The sequence below is a fragment of the Camarhynchus parvulus genome, chromosome 6 (assembly GCF_901933205.1).
Source record: "Camarhynchus parvulus chromosome 6, STF_HiC, whole genome shotgun sequence".
Classification (NCBI taxonomy): Eukaryota; Metazoa; Chordata; class Aves; order Passeriformes; family Thraupidae; genus Camarhynchus; species Camarhynchus parvulus.
In genome coordinates this window covers 30693910-30707139 of record NC_044576.1, presented here as the reverse complement: position 1 = coordinate 30707139, position 13230 = coordinate 30693910, and the positions used below count along the sequence as shown (strand labels likewise).

The 13230-nt window shown below is 43.8% G+C and overlaps 1 protein-coding gene across 11 annotated transcripts in view; it reads left to right on the top strand.

The window, feature by feature from the left end:
• FGFR2 (fibroblast growth factor receptor 2) overlaps positions 1 to 13230 on the top strand; it is a 79939-nt gene that overhangs the window by 18823 nt on the left and 47886 nt on the right. For 8 of the 11 annotated variants that reach the window (XM_030950990.1, XM_030950988.1, XM_030950994.1 and 5 more), the window contains 3 exons: positions 1007 to 1273; positions 1994 to 2068; positions 8945 to 9114. In XM_030950990.1, coding sequence (XP_030806850.1) covers positions 1007 to 1273; positions 1994 to 2068; positions 8945 to 9114 — 512 coding nt within the window. The remainder of the gene's footprint in view (positions 1 to 1006; positions 1274 to 1993; positions 2069 to 8944; positions 9115 to 13230) is intronic. The other 3 variants (XM_030950995.1, XM_030950996.1, XM_030950997.1) reach the window with 1 other exon arrangement.

Genomic DNA, 13230 nt, shown 5'->3' with positions numbered 1-13230 from the left:
CAGTGCCTCTCTGTGGAACAGCCTGAACTTGTGGTAGGTGTGCTGAGCCTTCCCACTGTACTGTGGAGACAGTCTGGAGTGCCCGGGGCTGCTGGTTCTTTTCCCCTGCTGAGAGCTGGCCCTGCGAGGGGGGGATGAAGCTCTAGTAACTATAGGCAGATGTAGTTTTCCAAGGATGTTTTTTTGGAAAAAGACTGTGGTTTGACATTCTTCTTGCTACCAAAGGGAGCCGACGGATGAGCCATTGCGCTCGGAACTTGTGTGCATACTGCGACTCTGAAAGCTTTGCTTGTGGCCCTGGGTTTCTGCTGTATTCACCTGGGACAGGTTGTGAAATAAGTAATGAAGCGAAAAAGAATTTAAAGGGAAAAGTTAATGCCATGGAGAGAAGTGCTGGTAGTGCAGAAGGGAAATGTAGAGACTTTGTGATGGGCACAGGGAGAAAAATAAAAGGCATCTTATATACTGTGTATAGGAACACACGTTTATTAGCCTAGTGAGTGAAGGGGGTTTTGGGCATACTTTTCTTTCAAAACAGCACTCCCCAGGTTTTAAAAATTAAAAAGCAACCTAAAATAAAATCAGGTGGGGAAAGATAATTATTCATTGTGGACCCAAATGCTAAGACAGAAAATGGAATTTACCTTTTGAACCCCTCCTTCTCCTACAAGTCCTTTGAAGCGTCCAGGTTCTGCAAACCTCATTGTCCCCTGCTCTCTGTGACTGATGAGAGGAATAATGTGTTGGTGTGGCAATGGGGACAAGGGACATGCCATGACACTGATCAAAAATGCCTGAGCTTCACTTTTGGTGAACTTCTTGAAGATAACCTGCATGTGGTTCAGTTTAACAGAACACTGGGCTAATCTGGACGAAACTTTTTTTTTTAAATTTAACGTAACTTGATTTCCGTGGATGAAAAGGGCCTTGACTGACCTGTGTTGGAAATTCTCTCCTTTCCCTTCTCTTTCTTCTATTTTTTCCTCCTTTCCTTCCACCTTCGCAGAGCCGCCAACCAAATACCAAATCTCTCAGCCAGATGTTTACTCAGCACTTCCAGGAGAGACGCTTGAGTTGCGCTGTCAGTTGAGAGACGCCGTCATGATCAGTTGGACTAAGGATGGGCTCCCTTTGGGGCCTGACAATAGGACAGTGATTATTGGGGAGTACTTACAAATTAAGGATGCCACAGCCAGAGATTCGGGCCTCTATGCTTGCACTGCTGTTAGGACCCTAGACAGTGATACTCTGTACTTCATTGTAAATGTTACAGGTGAGTGAGTCAAACACAGGTTTTTGCATGCAGAAGCTCTAAGATGTGATGTTAAGACAAATAATGACCTAACATGAAACAGTCCACTAGGGCACAATGAGTTGAGTTCTGTAGCTGTAAATTTTATCCCCAAATTTTAAATTGTATCTCTAGATTTTTGGTGATTTTTCTCCTTGTCCTGACCCTGAAATGGGCTCAGTTTTTATCTGCTCCTTTTGGCTCCATGGGCTCTACAGAGATTAACAGCTGCTGCAGAGCTCTCTGTTTTATGCCACTCTGACAGGATTAAATTAGACAGAGTTGCTGTGATGATGATAAAGCCAGTAGAATGAATACAGGTTTTTGCCCCATGCATCAGAAGAGGAGAATGTGTTCTACATCCTTCAAGTTTAGAGATAAATTGTGCTGGAGATGCTCAGTTTTGTTCAACTGCATTTCTGTAACAGAAGTTAAAATATTGAGCAGAAAGAGATTTTTGTAATTAGCAAACTTCCTTGGGAAACTCTGTAGCACTTCAGGACTATTAGCTAGTTTTGTTACAATTTTAAGTGGAAATAGCACGTTTTGTGGCTTGATTTTCTTTTTCTCTAGCTTCTGCACAACTAACATAAACACTTGTTCTTCTTAATATACAGTCTAAGATGTAGCTTATCAATTTGTTTTTCTGTAAAAAAAAAAAAATTAGGCTGGTTTAAAGACTTGGTTGTTTTTAATGTGCAGATGCTCTTTCCTCTGGGGATGATGAAGATGACAATGATGGGTCCGAGGACTTTGTGAATGACAGCAACCAGATGAGTAAGTAACAGAAGTCACTGCCAGAAGTCACTAGCAAGATCCACGTGGAAAATTATGTCCCATCTCTTGCACTCCTGTCTTCAGAGCTTCTTGATTGTTAACTGCATGTACTGTCAAATATCTTTGTATCTTGTCCTCCTCTGTTTTCTGTTTCATGTAGCTCGTAACTTGGAAAGGAAAAATAAAAATAAACTAATATTCTTCTGAACGTGCTTTTCTGGTCTGTACTTTCTTTTTTCCCTTCTTCCTGGCATTTCTGCAGTTTCCTTTCTTTCTGAATCGAAGTTTGGTCTTTGTCTGGTTTAGACTCTGACAGCTGAACTAACTTTTCCTGAACCCGAGCAGAAATTCAACAGAAGAAACAAAGATCCAGCTCATTTTGTTAAAAGGTGGTATGAAAACTTAAAAAAAAAATTAAGTTGTGATGAGGTAAATCCTTCAATCCCTAATCTCAGCAGAAATCTCGCCAGAGAGGATGAATTTGGAGTCAGTGAGGTTCTTTTGTCTGTGAAGGACCTTAAGGTTTGTTGCAAAGAAGGCGATTCAGTGCAAAACCCACATTTTATATTACTTATGTGTGATGAAAATGGGCTAAAAGAGTCTTAGACCTATCTGAATGAGTTAAACTTCATCCCCTTTAGAGAATTCATAAAGCTATTAATAAGCTCTAAATAGAGCACTCTCTAAGAGGAAGAAAAAAGTATGTAAAATTCATATTGGCTCCTGATGCCACTGTGCAGTGCTGCAAAACCCCCTCGGTGACTGGTGGTTTGCTGTCGCTGGTACCTGCTAAATTCAATAACGGAGAGAACACAGAAATCCTTTGGGGGTGATGTCAGTGAGCAGCACCCACAGGGGGCAGGGGGTGTATTTGCTGCTCTGCCTGGTCAGGAGCTGCAGCTGCACTGCAGCTTGGAGCACTTGTCCAGGTGAGAAAGCACGAGCCTGATTTGGGCTGCCCCGTTGGTGCCTTTTGCGTGCGGCTGCCCCCGGCCTGAAGCTGTGAAACATTAGATGTTATTTAAAGCGATATAAGTTCCTAGCTGCCTGTTTGGCCTCTGCCATCTGTTAGTGTGATTAACCCCGGGCTGATGCACAGGTGCCTCTGGAAAGGGCTGAGATCAAGCAGCTGGAGGCTGCCCTGACAGAGGAATGCCAGTGGCAAAGAGAATTGGAGGGCTTGGAAAAGGGACACTGCTTTTAAAAGAGGTTGTCTAGGCAAAATCACCCATCCAGGCAGTGTTAGCTCTGCCCTGAAATGAAGCCATGGTTAGAAATTCCTGTTAGGAAACATTTCTGATGTTTGCAGTTCCTTAAAGCTTTACTGCTGGTGGTCAGAAAAGGGCTTGCGACATTTTTGGTGACAATTGTGCTTCTGATCTGCAGTGGTGGCTTTGGTGATCCATTGTGAGCATAAATGGCTTTTGGGAGAAGTGAAGGACCTGCTCTCAAGGCAGCTGTGCTCTGTAATGGCCTCAGAAGGATTCCTGCCCTTCCATCCACAGGGAGCAGTGCCCAGCGGTTGCGCTAATGACGTTCTTGTAAAACGAGCTATCATTTTAAGCTACTGTTAATCAATCTTGATTGGGGAGCTGGTGAAAGGCCCTTGACAGTGTCCATCTGCTGGGACAGGGGTGTGTGCTGCAGCAGGGGCCAGCACACTTTCCCTGCTCTCAGTGAAAGATGCCTCTCAGGTGGGAACGTTCAGACATTGCAGATGGCAGGGAAAGAGCAGCCGTGGAGATGGAAGGGAGGAAACTGCAAAAGACAGATTTGGGCCTGAGCAGAACGTTCCAGGAAAAACTCCTTGTTGGATTGCTCTTTAAAAGGTGCCCACTGTCTGCTGGGGGAGCAGCACAGCCTCCTGGGGTCTGAGCTGGAAGCAGGATGATGACTGAAGACTCATGTCACCGTGTCCCTCCAAGCATTCTGTGCTCAGTGAAAAGCTGCATCACAGTAATTCCCTTGGATTAATACAGGGCTGCTGAAAGAGGGTTGTGATTTGGCAATTTATGTGTGAAAGTCGGGGGGGGGACTTGGTGTGGTGTGCCTTGTAAACCTTCTTTTCCTCTTCCAAGTTTTCTATCACATCCGAGAGGCCACATGTAATTGAAGGTACTGGGTTACAAGGCAGATGGAGGAGTGAACCAGGAGCTGGGTGTGCTATGGGGCAGGCAGTGCACACAATGGCCAAATCCCCTTTACCTTCCCTGCCTGCGGGATGTTAAGCCTGGCAAAGTCCACGACCTCACAATGGTCCCTGACTGCTGCTCTTCTGCAGAAGTCTTTTAAGTGTTTCCTCAGTCATGGTTTGAGCTTTGCAGATCTCAAATGATTTAACTGATAATTTACATACAAATTATAGCTGTGATCATTAAGGATAAGCAATGGAAATTGGCCTGGTTATGCCTTTACTGATGGAAACAAAAGGCCATAGTCTTCAAAGGTTGTTGCTTTTTGATGAAACAATTCTGATAAAGTCCAGCTGTCTTGGCATGTTAATTATGATGAGATGAGGCAGGAAATGGCTGTAGTGCCTTCAACAGGAAGCTGAACCTTGGCATTCTCATTCCTGCATACTTAAAACTAAAACAAACCTTTTAGAGCTGTTTTATTTACACTGCTAAGTATTCTTTTAAGCCGTTTTATTTTCTTTGCCTCTGTTGCAAATACATATTTTGCAGGCCAAGGTTTCTGAATGCAGGTGGAGAGGTTGTTGAGGAAATCTAGTGCAATTCTCAAGGCTGCCCAGAAAATACAATTGCTCTTGGAGTCAGTGGAGGCTGTAGATGTGAGGAGCAGCTCCTCTTTGGGAGAGGAGGGCACTGGTGTGTACCATGTGCATTTGACCACTGGCCCTGTGTGTATTTTTCAGTAAGAGGCACGCAGAGCAGATTTTCACTCTGCGTTTGCTGTCCCTTCAGCTTGACAGATACTTTAACTGTCTGAAAAAACACTGTGGTAGATTTGTTCCAGACTGCATCCTGAATAGCTTTTTATTACTTCCAGCTTTTGTTGAAGGGATTAGTGCTCGTGGGGAAGGTGCAGGATTGGTTCCACTGCAAAACAGTCCCCTTTCTCCACAAAACGGCTTTGCTGGCAACTCGAGTTTTCCCCTTTGTTACCCTAAAGATGGGCCTTAGTTTGGTTCTTGGAGGGTCATCTCCAAGGACTTGCTTTTACAAGCTTAAGTGCTGATCATCATTCTGGCAGCAGTGGAAAAGACATTACTGCCTTATCCTTGTTGAGATTTTGAGAGGTAGCCCTAATTTGAGGGATTTCTATACTGCTGACCTGATACTGGCAAGGCAGCAGCTGTCGTGGTGGTTGCAATCAAGTCCACCAACTAATTTATTCTGTAGACCTCTGGGTAGCCCTGAAGATGCTGCTGCTCTGCCTTGAATTCTGGTCAGGCAACTGGAGGCTTTATGGCTTTTTTTTTTTCTCTCTTATCGCCCTTTGAACAATTTCTTCTGGGCCAAGCGATGGTAAATTGGCACCAAGAACAAAAAGTATCTAAATGTAATCCACATGCTGTTCCTTTCATGCCTTGAAGAGTTTCAGAGAGGATGAAACAAGGTTCAAATTCATCAAATCCTGTAGAGTGGAAACCCACTCAGGGGAGCAGCAAAAATTGGATGTTGCCTAGAAGTGTTTTTTAATTAAAGGTCAAATACAATAGTACTGAAAACCTTGGAGGGGTTTGATGTGGTCACTTAGGGCGCTCTATTGCCTGCTTGAGGAGCTTGTCAGGCAGGCTTGGAGTTGACTACTTTTGTGTTTCTTTGTATTGGATAAGTCCAAATAAAAACTGAAGAGTCCTGAAGTGAAGTGGTCCCCTGGGCTTCCTAATTTCAATTTCACATGCAGGAGATTTGGCTGATTAGATGTAATGTCTGTGCAGTGTGGGTCAGCAGGATATTTTCCTCACTAATGAGAACTCTGAGCAATCAGGAATTCCCACCCGTTCCCCTGCTGCTCCTTGCTGCTTCATGCTGGAGTCTGCCCTGTGGTTACTGTGAACTTCTAGCAGTGGTGCCACCTACTTCACCTGTCCTGGTGGCAGTGATGGGATGTGATGGACGTAGCTCGTGACAGCAGTCAGCACCTGGTACTCATTAACTGTGTTCATTATCAGTTTTATTGAAGCTCAGTGTTTTTCCTCTCAAGACAAATAGAAGCACTAAAAGGTGTTTTAGGTTATTATGATTTAATCTATAAAGAAGAATGCTGTGTGTTAATCAGATCAATCACTGGATGAAAGCACGATTTGAGGGCAAATGTGATGGTTTGTGGATGTTGCTGCCTTTTCCTCTTTTCCTTGAACATGCTGAGGAGCTGCCAAATGTAGGATGTCTTGGAGCTTTATCAGATGGTGCTTTCCATATGTGATGTCTGCATGTTTTTTCTCCAAGCTGACCTGTAATTTAGGAGCATTGCAGGTTATGCTGAGGGTTGTGTGAAGAAAAGGTTTCCAAATAGACCTTTCTCCCGCTCTGGGGTGTTTCCCCTCCTGTGGGACAAAACTGAGCTGCCTCTCTTCATTGCTGCCTGCATCTGCCTGGCCTCTTTTTTGCACCCATCTCTGTCAGAGATTTCCCTCCGTGCATTTGTTGTATTGGAGCATTTCCAGGAGCAGGCTGTTGATGGAAAGAATAGTTATTTTCAAGAAAACCGGAGGATGGGCTGGACCATTAACCATACAAACCTGGCTGTGTGAAACAGTTTTATTTGGGGAGCTGCTGGTGGCTGCACCCTGACTGACTCCAGTGCTCTGGTCCCAACCTGCAGCCTGGTGGGAGCTTCCCAGAGCTTGGCCCTTCCATCCCGTGGGCTGCAGGGAGCTTTGCCATGGATGAGCTGTGGAGCTCGTGGCTCAGGAGGCTGTGCTGGCCAGTGGCTGCATGTGAGCTCTTTGTGCCCTGTACTGTGGGAGAAGTTCGTGTGATGGATGTGGTGACAAGTGACCCTGCTGGCTGCGGAGTTGTTGGGTTGGCAGTACCCACCTGGGGCTAAGCAAGCCCTCTGCTCTGGCTGGGGTGCTGATACAACTGGTTTGGGTGGTTGCCTCTGACCTGCCCCAGTTGACTTTTTGGGAGCTGCAAGTAGGGCCCGGCAGTGGTTGCCTTGTGGAAGACTTTTGAGCAGTCCAGGGAAAACAGCATTTTAATCCCTCAGTACCAGCATGTAATTCTGCCTTTGCCTGGTGTACTTGTAATGTAATTTGGCCCTTGCGTGTAGCAGTTAATTCCTCTGGTTGGCTTTGTTTAAAGTCTTCTGTTGTTTTAATGTGATCCTGCTTTTAGCAAATAATGTTAACAGTGATTTTCCTTGCATCTCTAATTCACTTTAGTCTGCTTAACAATTTCTTAGTGTTGTAGTTAAATTTTCAATAGTTACTTGATTTTCTATTTTGATTACATGCATAAATTTGCTTTGCTTTTCTACTTCATTAATTTTAACACTAATTGCCACTTCAGGCAAAATAAAAACCCAAACACTTATCGTTCATAGCATCATTATAGGACTTGCTTTTAGAATGTTTTCTTTATACTGAGAGAGACTTTGTTAAAGGATTTATTCCTGTATTTTCTGTCCAGCTGTATTTTTATTTGGGGGTGGGGGGGAGCAGGATTTCTGAGTTTGCACTGATTGTAAGAACTGCTATAAATATTTGAGGAACGGAAGAATTTATTTATAGTGGAGTGTTGGCCTGCTAATGAAGGAAATGAAACAGGGCTGAGAGAAATGGAGTTATTTTTCTGGACCCCTCTAGTCCTAAAAATTCCACGCTAATCTGATTTGCTTCAGGAAAACTCCATTGTAAAAGAAATTAATGTTTCCTACTATTAAATAGATCTTGAATCTTTAACTTAAAAAAAACCAACTGTTATGGTGAGATGACTGAAGCAATGCCATGAAGCCATTAAGTAATGTAGATGAAGCTTTGCAAGGATCCAGAGCATGGGATAACTTTGTCTTTGGGTCTATGTATTCAGGTTTACTTCTGTGAGGGTAAAAACATATGGGCAGTTGTAAATTTTGTTCTGCTGTGTTTCCTCTGCTGGTACCTAACAAATGTGCTTCTCATGATGTTCATGTAGGCACAGGCTGGGCCAGGACATGGCAAGGAGTGGGCGAGAGCCAAGAGAGCCATGTCAGGGTCTGGGAAAATGGTCACCTCAGAAAATGTGTCTTGAGAGAGAGGCACTCTCATTTCATGCCCTGGTTTGGGATGTCACTGACCCTTTGGACTTCAGGAGGCTCATTAGTGTGGGAAACCCCTCCAAAATGATAAATGTTTTTTGGTGATCCACATTTACTCGTTTGGTTTCCTCCGCTTGGGTTAAGATTTCAGAAATACGTTCCATTTGTAAATACATTTCTGTGGTTTCCATGCACAGTTCACCTTGGCATCACACACTGCAGGCTTTAGCTGCTGTCAGACTGGTGGATGTTTTTATGCCCCTTCTCACAGAAGGGGAAGGGGCTGATGCTTCCAAGCATCTTCTCTCTTGGTCTGTCTGGCTTCACAGCTGAGGGCCAAAAATTCTGAGTTTGAACCATCACAGTAACTCAGCTCAAGGTCCAAAATGTCTGATGAGAACATGGTCCCTCTGTCTTGATGACGCAAAACCAAAAGTTGTCTGTGGTTAATTATTGGAATTTTGTCACAAATTAAAGACCCAGAGCAGCACACTGAGCCATTTGCAAAACCCTGGCTGACACTTGCAGCAGCTGATCTCCTACTCGTGTGCTCTTTCCAAACCCTGCTTTTAAAACGGGTTCCTGCGGCTCTGTACACCGGTGCAAGGGGCTGGAGGGGGAGCTCAGTTCCCAAGTGCTGATGTTTCTGGATGTGTCCCTTTGGAACAGGGGCGCCTTACTGGACGCACACGGACAAGATGGAGAAGAGGCTCCACGCCGTGCCAGCCGCCAACACCGTCAAGTTCCGCTGCCCAGCCATGGGCAACCCAACGCCGACCATGCGCTGGCTGAAGAACGGGAAGGAGTTCAAGCAGGAGCATCGCATTGGCGGCTACAAGGTAAGGGCTCACCATGGCATTTTGTGATTTTTCTTCTTGACCAAAGCTGTTAAAAAAAAACCCAACCAAACAACCCAAAACCAGCCCTCCTCCCTCTCAAAAAACCCCAAAAACCTACCAAAAACTTGCTGAAGTCAACAGAAAATCTTTTAATGGCCTTGGATCAAACGTGGAAGTAAAAAGAGGTGGTTGTTTTCTGCTGGGGAAGGGTGGGTGGTTTCTTTGGCAGTTACTGAGCACTAATTATTTATTTTTTTTCTGAAATTTAAGCTTCTAGCCTAGCAGTGCAGCTAAGGATTATTTATAGAGGCGTATTTGGAAAACTAAAGACTGACTTAGCAAAGCAGATTAAGACTGTTTTGCTCTATTCAGTTTTGGCTGCATTGTTAAAAACACAGCCATCCGCTTTGGTGAGTGTAAGGCAGTTTAATAAAGGAGGCCTTGGAAGTCAAAAGTTATTATTTTCTATAGAGTTTATGGCCTGTGAAACTGAAATGGGAAGAAGAATTTGAGGGGAAAGTAACAGCAATTACTTGGAAGGGTTTGTTTGAATTTTAAATAGCTTCAGATTAGATGTCTTATTCTGAGTTGGTGGTTACTGATTAAGAGAGAGTTTTAGGGAGGCCAGCTTGCTCTGTGTGTTAGTGCACAGACCTTTAACCTCGTGGTATCTGCCTAGGTCAGGTCAGAAGTCAGGATTCGGTCATCTGATCCCTCTCCTCCAAGGAACTGGGAATGCGTGACTTCGGTGGCAAATTGCTGTTCAAGCGTGGCCATTTCTCACTCCCCTTCACCTCCTGTCTGGGTCTTCTCTCAGCAGTTTCCTCATGTCCCCGACACCTCAGCAGCTCCTCCCCCAAGAGGAGAAGTTCCTGAGGCAGTCTCCTGATGTCAGGGTTGGAATCCCCATCCTGGAGCTTGTGCTGAGCTGCTCCGAGCAGTTTGCAGTGGTTGTTAGGCACAAATTAATTGTTGTTGTTAGACACAAATTAATTGTCTTTGTTAGACAGAGCTCAATTCTGAGTCCTGAGGCTTCCCCCTAGTCCTGCACCACTGCCTTGCCCCCATGGGTGCAGTGTTTTTGGGGGGCCTTGGTTGAGCCATTGCTTTGTGAGCTGTTGGTTCAGGTCCTGCCCGGTGCACAAAATCTGTTTTCCAGTGCAGAGGACAAGCGTCAGTCTCCTTTCCTCTCTAGCTGGATTTACTGTAGAAAGTGTCAATTTTTCCAACATTTGTGTTAGCAGAGAGCAGAGCCCAGAAAGTCTCCCTGCATGAGCACTAATTATCTAAGTAGACTTTTCCATCTATGTTTGCTTACACTATAAATTTCTGTTGCTTATGAGTGTACACCTGGCAACACCTTCTGCCTTTCATAACGCTGTGGAGTGTTAATGAATTGGCTCCCATTCAGTGATTTTTGCCCTTCTCAGTGCTTTTTTAAAAACAAAAAAAAAAGCACCAATTAAGGAAAAAAAAAATCCCCAACCAAACTAATCCCGTCTTGGAAAATAATAGTAACTGTTCTGGTAGTAACCAGGCTGTTATTTTGAACACTTTGCATCTGATGAAGGGGAAATGAAGATATCACTCTTGAAGGCCATGAGGGAAAATGTGTGTCTAGAGAGGCAGGATGGAGATACCTGGTGTCTGCTTTGGGAGGGGGATTTTTGGTGGGGTAAATCAGCTCATGCAGGGCTCTGTGCTGGCACTGCTAGTCTGTGTTAGGGAGCTGGGTGAGATCATTTAGAGTTGTGCCCATTAAGTGGCACAAATTAAGCTTTTTGTCATGTGTATTAAATGTATGCCATTTCCCAGGTGTGTATGTACGCTGGGAAGGAACCACAGATCTTGTTCCTAAAGCCAGCTGGATACCTGTGAAGTCTGTACCTCTAATTCCAAATCATAACTTCCTGTATCTCTTTAGTCCAAAGGAAAAAAGGGGACACACAGCTGAGGATTTCAGACTTTCCTTGTTGCTCATGAGGACATTAAATTTTAAATTATCTTGTAGGATTTACTTACCATTATCAAATCCATGTATATTCTACGTCCTGTCATTTTGAATAATCATCTTTGAAGATGAAAGCTTGTTCCCAGTGAGTGGGTGTTAAAGAGTGAGGACTCCAGAACATTTTTTTTGAGCCGCATCCTCGTCCTGTTCGAGGGGCAGGATGAAGTCACTGTGGGCTCATGCAAAATTGTACTAGAATAGAGAGAGTTGTATTTTCCTGACATCTCTATGCCAATGAACTTTTAATGAAGGAGTCCTCAGGAAGGACTGAGTCTATCAGTGTTGGTCTGTGTTTGACCAGGTGTCACAGCAGCTCATGCTAAATCTTGCACATTAGCTTATCTTGAATCTGGGTGTTGCTCTCTGCAAGGCATTTTTGCTGGAGTTATTCACAATATTTGGGATAGAAAACTGGACCCAAACCTGGCCATATCTGACAGAAGAGACAATCATCCCTTGAAGCCTTAAGGGACAAAGGGAAGGGAAGGAAAACGTGAAGCTTCCCAGTAATCCTTCAGCCACCTCTTTCCTGCTAAGAGCTGAGAAATCCCTTGGTGTATTGTTTTTATCAAAATCAGATAGTGGCCTGTAGCACTTTGTCCCTGGGACTGGGGAATGTCTTGAGTCAATTTGCACTCAGGCAGGCTAGCAGGAGGGTGTATGTTCTGGCCAAGATAGCTTCCAGGGCGGAATTCCTGCACTGTGACTAATTCTGGGTGGTGAATTTCAAAATTGATCGTTTTATGAACTTTCAATATATACCCAAGCTCCTTAAAATAAAGAGAACAGGATCAGTTATTAAATATCTAAATTCCTTTTTACTCTGATTTTTTGAAGCAATGATAACTCTTGTTTGTGCCTTTAGAGGCATTTTATATTTTCTTTGAGTTGATAATCTAAATCCTTTCTGAGACCACGGGAGCCTTTTCTTTCCTGTACACCACCCAGAAAGCAAATGCACTTCTATCAGCTGGTACTGTTTAAGCATTAACACGTGTGTGTTTGCACCTATGCATTTGGATAAGCTTCATCACTGCAGTTGTCTTAAGCACATTTAAATTCAGCCAGGTAAATACAGAGTAAGAAAATTTGTCATTACAGGAACAACTGCACAAGCCTATGGCCTTTGCCAGGGGTGTTCTGTGCTTGTTCTCCTTGTCTGAGCAGTACCTTTCACAGTCTGAACTGTGCTGCTTTTGTGGAGAGTTGTATTTTCAATTCTAATCCTTCTTTCCTTTGAAAAGAATATAAAATTGATCAATTTTTAGCTAAGTGATGTTTTAATGACATTATCTCTCCAGTGAAGACACACATTTCAAGACTGAACAGAACTGTCCACTGTTCTTTATGGGATACTCCAAAAGCCAGAAGTTTATATGAAAAATTCCTTGCCCTTTCCCAGTTCCCTGACCGATATTCCTTGGCATTTTGATTCCAGTTTGTTTCCCACCTCCAATCTATAACTTGAGAGTGCCGTTTGTATGCATTTGACATTGATAATTCAGTTTAAAAATTGAATCTTTTGGAGAGATTGTTTGGAGGAATGGTTAAAACCTTGACAGAGAAGATTTCTCCCCCAGTAAAGTGCTAGAAGTGTCCATAAGTAGTCAGGAAAACACCTGGACTAAGCGATGTGGCATTTCACATAAAAAGGCCACATTACCAAAGCCTGTGTGTCAAGCTGTGTGGGTGCAGGGATGTGGATGCACTGTTGCATGTCTGAGAATGAAATGTTGAATTTGGAAATCTTCAGTGAGAGAAGAGGCTGCTCATCCCTAGCAAAGGGGGATTTTCCTGGGCTTTGCAATGCTGCACTTGTAGCCACAAAGCACTAAGCCAGCAGTCTCGTTGGATCCAGACCCCTGCCATAAATCCAGTTGTCTGACAATGTGTCATAACTGCTTTGGACCTCTACAGCAGTTGTTTAGCTTAACCCAAAGTGGCTTAAGCTGTTGTTTTGTTACAAAGATATTATCTCTGCCCATGGAGTTACAAGAAGGGAAATTGCGCAAATACTTTTTCATATTCCCATGCAGTATATCCACTTGTGGCTGTAAGTTAGTTATGTTTTCTTATTGAACATAAACAATTTCTTGTGTTTTCCT